This window comes from Pterocles gutturalis, unplaced genomic scaffold, assembly GCF_000699245.1.
Source record: "Pterocles gutturalis isolate BGI_N339 unplaced genomic scaffold, ASM69924v1 Scaffold51195, whole genome shotgun sequence".
Taxonomy (NCBI): domain Eukaryota; kingdom Metazoa; phylum Chordata; class Aves; order Pterocliformes; family Pteroclidae; genus Pterocles; species Pterocles gutturalis.
In genome coordinates this window covers 1-8,812 of record NW_010142769.1, presented here as the reverse complement: position 1 = coordinate 8,812, position 8,812 = coordinate 1, and the positions used below count along the sequence as shown (strand labels likewise).

The window sequence follows — 8,812 nt, the reverse complement described above, 5'->3', positions numbered from 1 at the left end:
GTCTTTTCCAACCCTTATGATTCTATGATCAGAATTCAAAGATGTTGTTTTTCTTAAGGCCTTGTTTTCACTGCAAATGCCCCTTAGGGCAGGCAAGAAGTTGTTTATATTTTTCTACTACTTAAAACTTACTTTACAGGTATTCACAGTTTTACACAGAAGATGAATTCTGCCACTACAACATGTTTAATCATTATTTTTTTGGTGGAGAGGTAAGCCCAAGTATTTATTGAGTGCTTTGTAAAGAAGTACATGTTGTTGATGAAGAATTTTGTAATAAAGTCGTGGGTAGTCTAGAAGACAACTATCATGAGATAAAAATAGTCAACAGTAGTGGAAATCAAGGAATAACTGCCTTTTCAGTAACTCTCTCCAACTTGATTAAAAGATAAAGTTGCCTATTATATTTATGCAAACTAATGTTACACACCTTAACTGCTGCTTTTATTAAAATGGCAATTTGGTGTGATTTGTCGCCTTGTGTAAGTCTTCGTTAGCCCTGTTCTTGTGTTGCAACAACAGAGTTAGTTGTTTTATTCCCAGCCTTCACAAGCCCAATGGATGCCATGGGACTTGTTCACTGGTGCTTGAGGTGGGAGGGAAGAGGAGGTTTTCCTACTTTTTTCCAGGCAAGCAAGGTCAAAAGGTTAAACTTGTCGTCATAAAATGAGGTTGAATTAGTGTCATGGTTGAAAAAATCCTGAATTTCTTGTTTCTTTTTAAATGTCACTTTAGGTGCTTAATTTTGGGTTCATTAGGACACCTGCAGCTGCATTAGGACATTTATTGTAGCTTTTTACAGACAATATCAGTGTAATTCAATTCCAAACAATTTCCAGCGTTGATCCCAATAGCATACCCTTTGCTCTTCCCCTGCCGCCACTGATTTGCATAAACGTTATTTTAATACCTTTCACACTAGATAGATAATTTTCTGATTTTTTCTTTTCTAAAGCCTAATTTTGTATGAGATCTTGGAAATAAAAATAATCATGTAGAATGAAATGGGAGGCTGGTCTGAAAGCCTTGCCTTTGATTTTTATTTTTTTTTAATCCATTACTGCATCCAAGTTTTGTATTTTTCAATTAAAACAAAAGACTGTTCATCTGCATTAGAAACACGGTAGTGTTGTTTTCAAGATGTGAAATGGTGTCACCTGTAATGAGACTGCATTGCAGCATGTTCAAGGACTGAATTGCAGCACCTGCGAATGCATATTAGTGTTAAAAATCTTGTTTTGGAATGCGATAGAATCTACGTAATAGATGCGAGAACACTGCAAGATGGCAGTGAATACGTAACTTTTTACATTTCCTTTAATAATAGAATCCACCTTGGATTGCTAAAATTCGAACACTATATATTTTTATAACTAAACATGTATTGAATCTGTTTTCAGTGGACTGAATTTTTTCTTGCTGCTTTAGGAATGCTTTGCAGAATAAAACTAAAGGACATGAATAAAATGTGTTCTGAGCCTGAACTTTGCTTTCTTGCTATGAATAACATATTTTTGTCAAGTTAAATCTTGGACCCCTAGAAAGAAGACCATCTTAGGAAACTTGAACTGCATCTGCCCTTGATACCTCTAACTGAACAGGGTACTTGTTTTCAGTGCTTCAAATCTAGTTGTTTGTTTGTTTTTTTTTAAATGCTACACAAGAGGAAATAACGTACATCTTCAAAATTGAAACTTCTAAAAAAATCATTCTATTGCCAAATGCAATATTTTGACAGTTCTTGAATCTATATTTCTGCAAGTTAACCCCTGCTTCTTACAGGCTGCACGTGAAACCTGTAGGAAATTCTTGTGTCAAGACAGTGGTGAAAAAGTTATTATGGTAACTGATCCCCCATTTGGAGGTTTAGTGGAAGCACTGGCTTCTAGTTTTAAAAAACTGATGTCAATGTGGAAGGAGACAGAGAAGGAAGGTATGTATTACCACCAGATAGGTGGGTTGAGCTGTAACACCACTGTAAGAAAATGTACCTCTTTAAAAGTCTGTGATTCTTGCTACCCAGGTGAATGTGAACACGCTCTTGTTATTATTTTGAAAGATAAACTGCCATATATATAATATACTCTCCTGATAATTTTAGTTTAGTAAGACCCAATTCTCCAAATCTTTCTTAAAAATTTTTACGAATTGTTTAAAAATTTACTTTGCAATTAAAATGGACTTTAAAGGTAGAGAAGAAGAAGCTATCAAACCAGTACCATTTCTTAGCAACATAGGCAGGGGACAGGAGTTGTTAGTTAAGTGGAGCTTAACAGCTCCACACTTACAAAAAATGTACCAAAACTTTCTGTCACCTGTAGGAACTTATTCTTATGCCCAGGATGATGTACATGTACATGTTTATCAATTTACTGTAAATTTTACATGCTTGTACCTTGTTTTTCTTTAATGTACATCTAAGTCTTTTCATTACTAGGTCATAACAACCAAGAGATGCCCATGTTCTGGATATTTCCATACTTCTTTGAGTCTCGTATTCTGGAATTTTTCCCAAGCTTCAGTATGATGGATTACCAGGTATAACTGAACCCAGTGAATCTGCTGCATTTCAGTTGTGTGCAATGTGAACAGGAATATGAATGAAAGCAGATATAATCATGGCACTTGTCTGTAGATGGGCCTCCTTCTTGAACTTCATTTTTGACTGCACTGGAGACACTGCAAACCCTGTGGTGCTCATCATATGAACCCCAGATTCTGTATTTGTATTAGTTATACCTTTGATAACCTTTTCACACTCTTACAGTTTATTGCATACATTTAACTCATCTGTCATCTATCCATGAACTCATTTCTTCTGCCAGGTTTTCAGTGTGACAAAATTTGCACTAATTTTGACAGATGCATATTACAGAGGTGAAAGGTAACTTGAAGAAAAGTGTTTCATTTTTTGTAGTTGTTGAAATGTCAGTAGCTTAGTGGGTAATGCCCAGTCCTGGTAAAAAAATAAAAATAAAAATTAAGGTCTTTAATCTCCAAAACTGCTGGGACCGGAGTAGAATTACAGCAATGGAAATTTTTGGAATTGTGTAATAAATGTTATCAGTGATAAAGCAGTAATCTGGCATCAGCTTTTCCAATATTGTATCCATTCTGTAAATTGTTTAAGAACGTGTACATCAGTGACTTTTGAGAGACCATTCATGGGTATTCATGATGTTAAAGTTTTATTTTCTCATATGGCAGCTCTGCATAATGTTTGACATGGGTGTTTTGAACAACATATTTGTATCTTGTAGAACAGAAATCTGTGGAAGAAAATTGGAAACTTGTGCTAGGCTAGACTTTGCATTGCTGCTGGTGTTCAGAGATGAGAATTTTTGTGACAACTCTCTGAAGGCAGTGCTGGAAAAGCAGGGCTCATTGGAGTTGCAGCTTTGTAATTATTCTGAGATAGCTCGAAATGCACATCAGCTCTTGTACTGCCACGTAGACAAACAGTGTTCTATGTTTTTAATAGGCTGCTCTTTTGTAGAAGAAACAACTGCAATCTTATCTCAGATATCCCATGGAAAAGAGCAAAAAAGGATGAGTAAAATAGGATTATTGTGGGGTTGGGAATGTAGTTTCTTGAGTGTAACCCGATGTTATGGTTGCACAAATTTAAAAATAAATGAGACAAAATACTTGGTGTAGAATTTGTAACTTAATTTGGGGTTAAAGTCTTTTATATAAAAAAAGAAAATTTCATAAGGCACATATAAAGATTGTAATTGTGTAAATAGTTCTGTCTGTGCTTAGCATTCAGTTTAAGACTCTTTTTCTATGGTTTTATTTTTCTAGGTAGACTATGATAATCATGCACTTTATAAACATGGCAAGACAGGTCGTAGACAGTCCCCTGTCCGTATCTTCACGAACCTCCCCCCAAGTATGATTGTACTTCCTGCAGAAGAGGGTTATAGGTAAGATCTGTTAATGCTCAAGTGACAGAGCGTGCTTGTTCTTAATTAGGGTATCAAGTCTCTAAAGGACTTTGGCATGGTGCTGTTGAGTATTGTCATGCCTAACTTTTGGATGCCAGGCTCAAGAGCACATTTCTCTGTCTCATTTGAAGGTTGCATGTTCTCTAAGCAGTGTGTAGGAGACCTGGGCACCTAAAAAAGACATTTATGTTTTCCAGTGTGGGATGATGAGATCCCTGAGCTAGTCCATAGGAAATGTTGTGTATGCCTATGAGATACAGAGATTTGCAGCTATCCCTGATAATCGGCTTGGTTGAGGCAGTAGTTAATAAAATGAACACTAAGAGAAGCATCAAGGACAAAGGAATGGATTTGATTTGATTTACTGCTGATAGTGTTGCTAATTTGAATTCAAGCAGCTGTATTTTACTATTTAAATGTACTGTGTCTAAATGAATATAAGGCTGTGGGTCTACGTGGTGACTTTATGCATCAAAAACATCATATTTAATTTGGCAAAGTGATTTTGCAATCCTTATATTTATTGTTGAGCTTGTATGAAATTCATTTGTATTGCTCCTTGAGCAAATAATGGACCAATGCATTTATAATTTTTTTCCAGGTTTTGCCATATATGTCAGCGATATGTTAGTTCTGGTAACCAGCACTGTGAGATATGTGATTCATGTACGTCTAAAGTAAGTATTTTGACTTTTTTTCTGGATAGAAGTTTTAGCAGTAGTCAAATAATAACTTCTGTAATTTTTGCTCAGGTAAAAATCTATTCTGATACTGATTTCCCTTGGAAACCCCAGACAGTTCAGTTTTATTGTTAACTTCACAGGACATAGTTCATAACCCACTAGGAATTAATTCCTGTTTCCCTTATTCCTTTTTGTTGGAAAGAGGACAGGGAAAGTTTGCTACTTGCCACTTGCACCAGACCATGTTCATCACTGGCCTGTTGACACATTTCTTCTTATGTGGCAGGTTCTACAACTTCTGAAAGCTTCAAAATGCAGCCATTTTGCTGTGGTTGTCTCAGGACTATTGTTTTTAAGTTACAATACTTCCTACAGAGGACTTGTTTCTGTAAATAGTAGGGGACCATAAATCAGCAGTTCAGTTTTAAGATAGAATCGGTGTTTTTTTAAAACAAACAGTGCATTTATTCATCTTTTGTAGGATGGTAGACGATGGAAACATTGTGTTCTTTGCAAAAGATGTGTAAAACCCTGTAAGTACAGAAAAATACTTTTCTAAATCAAAGTTACTTGATTTAAGTTACTGTTTAACTTACTGTTTAAGCTATAGTTCCAAAGAAACTGAGATGACAAACCAGAAGAGAAAACATTCTGTAAAAGAAATAAAATTTAATTGTTCAGAAGACATAGGTTAAAGGAAAAATCTGAATTTCACACAGGTTGCCATTCAATATCTTAGGTATATTTGCACTCTGTGGAAATTTGATACATTCTTGCCAAGGCATACTGAATCCCATTTATGTTTGTTATGGGGAAACTTGAATATTTTGATTTGTCATGTAAGTGTTTCCTAATTTTATAAACTTTTTTCATCATAATTTTATAAACAAATAGGCAATCACTCAAATATTTGTAAGGGCATGATCAAGCTATGTTTCATACACAAATGCAGTTGTATTTATAGCTGTGTTTAAATAGCTGAAGCAATAATTTTTTTTTACTGATACAGAAATTGCAAAATGTAAGTCCATTTTAACGTCTGGACTATTTTTCATGTTAAGATCACATACAGGATAATAGTTGTAATCACAAAATATTTCAGTTATATTGAAATAGTTACACAGTATATCTAACAAAGAAGTACCAGTCTGCCTTTTGAAATGCAGTAAGGGACCAGAAACTGACTACAGCCACCTCCATAAACATAAAACAAAATTTCAAACCTGGTAATGTAGCCTGTATCTAAAGCCTAGTTTCAGAATGATCATTCTAAAACTTTTCAAGATCATAAATTGTGTTACTTATTTTGCAGCGTGGTTTCACTGTAATAGTTGCAACTGCTGCGCTCTTCCAAACCACACCTGTGAGAAGACTGATGCTGGCTGTTTTGTCTGTGGCAAGGCAGGTCACAAACGCAGTGCCTGTCCCAGTCTCTCCCACACCAGAACAGCTTCCCAGTAAGTGTGATATTGCATTAATGTAATAAGCCATAGCGTTCAGATGAGATTAGATCTTTTTTCATGGAAAGATATGGACCTGTTGGAGCGAGTCCAGAGGAGGGCCACAAAAGTGGTCAGAGGGATGGAACACCTCTCCTGTGAAGAAAGGTGGAGAGAGTTGGGGTTGTTCAGCCTGAAGAGAAGGCAGATGCTACTGCAGCCTTTCAGTACTTAAAGGGGGCCTATAAAAAAGACAAGGACAGACTTTTTAGTAGGGCCAGTAGCAATAGGACAAGGGATAATGGTTTTAAACTAAAAGAAGGTAGATTCAGACTAGATATAAGGAAGAAATTTTTTATGATGAGGGTGGTGAAACACTGGAACAGGTTGCCCAGAGGGGTGGTAGATGCCCCGTGCCTGGAAATATTCAAGCTCAGATTGGGTGGGGCTCTGAGCAACCTGATCTAGTTGAAGATGTCCCTGCTCATTGCAGGGAGGGTTGGACTAGATGACCTTCAAAGGTCCCTTCCAACCCACACTATTCTATGATTTAGAAAGAAACAATTTTTGGCTTTGGGTGCTGTCGTCAGCTTTCACTATTGTCCAGTGTATTACTGGGGAGTATACACTGGAGGAGGTTATGATAAAAAATAGGCAGGTCACTTCCTGTGGCTTTTCTTTCAAAACTGATTTATATGGATCCCAAATGTGGTGACTGGTGCATGGGATAGCTCTGTCAAGAAGATTCAAAATTAAAATAATGAAACACTTTTATCCCCTTAGATTCCTCATGAAAGGGCAGAGCAAGGAGTCATTACACTGTTTTTATTGATTCCTGTATGTTTTGCTTTGTTGTGGCGGCATCTTCTTTTTACCTTCTGGTATTTCAGGTGCTCTCTGTAGTACAATCTAGTTCTCCACCATGTAAGATCTGTATTAATGAGGATCACGTTAAGTATTTTTATTCTGTCATCATTGTGCTTCTGTAACATACACGAGCATGTACTTCTATGTATCAAAAGACAAAAAAAAATTGTGTGTGATGGTCTTCAGATGGAACTAACTGAACAGAGGAAAAGGGATTTGCTGAGGAGATGGTCCAGCAGGTGGTTCAGTCCTTTCGGTTTGGGACAGTTGGCCCATACTCCTCTCAGAGTGTGTTGGTTTGTTTGTGATTCTTGATTTGAATGGATGTGGCAGTGTAAATGCAAATCTTCCCTCCCAAAAAATTACCTGTGTTATATAGTGAGATTCAGATAGTTAACCTCTTGGATCGGCATCAAGAGATTCACCAGATGCCTGCTGGATGGTAGAGGACTACAGGTATATTGCTTCATGTTCTGCTGGGACATTAATCTGAGTTTTGGTTATGGAGCATTATAGGTAAAAGGTAGCAATATTTTGTTTTACATATCTCTTAAAAATTCTCTCCTTTAATTTTTTTTTCTTTGCTTAAAAAAGTAAAAAGGATGCTAATAAAAATTAGTGAAACCTCATGTGTTTCTTCTGTCAAGTAAGATATTATTCTGTCCATTGTACTGGAATAGTTTAGTTATTTCAGGCCACCAGTTATTTCTTTTGCTAATTTATTGCAGAAGATAACTTAGGTTAATTTTTCTAATAAAAACATCTGTATGCTTTATTAGTTTAAATTATTCAGTGTTTTGTGTTATGAAATGCATCCTTTGTCAGAGTCAGAAAATGATCCACTTGCTAGTTATATTTAGGTCCTGTATTTGCAGGAGTCTTTGTTGTTAAACTTGAGGTACTTTCTTCTGAGCCTTTCTGTTATATATTCATGCTTTATATATTGAGCACAACAGTCTGAGCTTTTTTGTACTTGATGAGTGGCATTTCTTATGTTTTCTACATCCATTTAAAGGTAAGTGCTGAATAAGGATGTACAGGAAAAATAATTAATGTCAGTAAAATGGACGAAACAGTTTTAGGAAGATTAAATGTCATGACATTGTAGGATGGAATGTTCATTGTATTTCTTGTGACAGTACTTTTGAGTTCGTATACTTACATGGACAGATTATTTAAAATACCAGCAAATGTAGATGTACGTTCTCCATTTTATTGTAATCTGTATGTTCCTTTTTTGCTTTACAGAGCTGGCAAAAAGCAAAGGCAAAAAACTCTAAAGAGGATAAAGATGGGGATCTGTAAAAGATCAGCTATGAAGTGTGCCATGTTCTTTAGGAAGAAAGTAAAGAATAAGAAAAAAAAAAGACATGACTTTGCTTGTTGATACTTAGTTGTTAATATTTTTTTATGGCCAGCCTTTGATTCCATTTTCTAAAAATGTTGGTGTTAACATCCACAATAAAACTTGATTGAATTAAAAGTGCCAGTTCTTTTATTACACATCATTACTTGCCCAAAAAATAAACGCTAAGAAAACCACACAGTGACCATGTGTTTGTATAATGTAACCATTTTCTGTGTTTAGGATTATCTATTTGTCTGGTTTAGTGGAAGTCTTGAAGTTAAGAGAGGAGTAATGCTGAGAGGTGAGGCATTGGTGGGTGCTGTGGTTTTGTGGTAGGTGTTGGGGGACTTGGGGCAAAGGAGGAAGAGTTTAGGTGACGGGCGGGCACAAATTGTTAGGAATGCAGGCTCTGTCAGTTCCAGCCCTTGCACAGTACACTTTGGGTTTTCTTTTAATTTTTTCTCCAAATGGCAAAAAGCCCGCTGAGGGGCGCACGGCAGCGGGGGCCTCGCCGCAGCGGGCAGGGCG

The 8,812-nt window shown here is 36.3% G+C and overlaps 1 protein-coding gene across 1 annotated transcript; it reads left to right on the top strand.

Annotated features, from left to right (window-relative positions):
- Nucleotides 1-131: 131 nt before the first annotated feature.
- On the top strand, nucleotides 132-8,281 carry ZCCHC4 (zinc finger, CCHC domain containing 4; the record flags this gene model as incomplete). Its single annotated transcript, XM_010084479.1, has 8 exons — nucleotides 132-212; nucleotides 1,783-1,933; nucleotides 2,438-2,538; nucleotides 3,805-3,926; nucleotides 4,549-4,624; nucleotides 5,112-5,163; nucleotides 5,943-6,087; nucleotides 8,185-8,281. Coding segments are annotated over 8 exons (825 nt in total), but the record flags the coding sequence as incomplete, so codon positions are not given.
- Nucleotides 8,282-8,812: the final 531 nt, after the last annotated feature.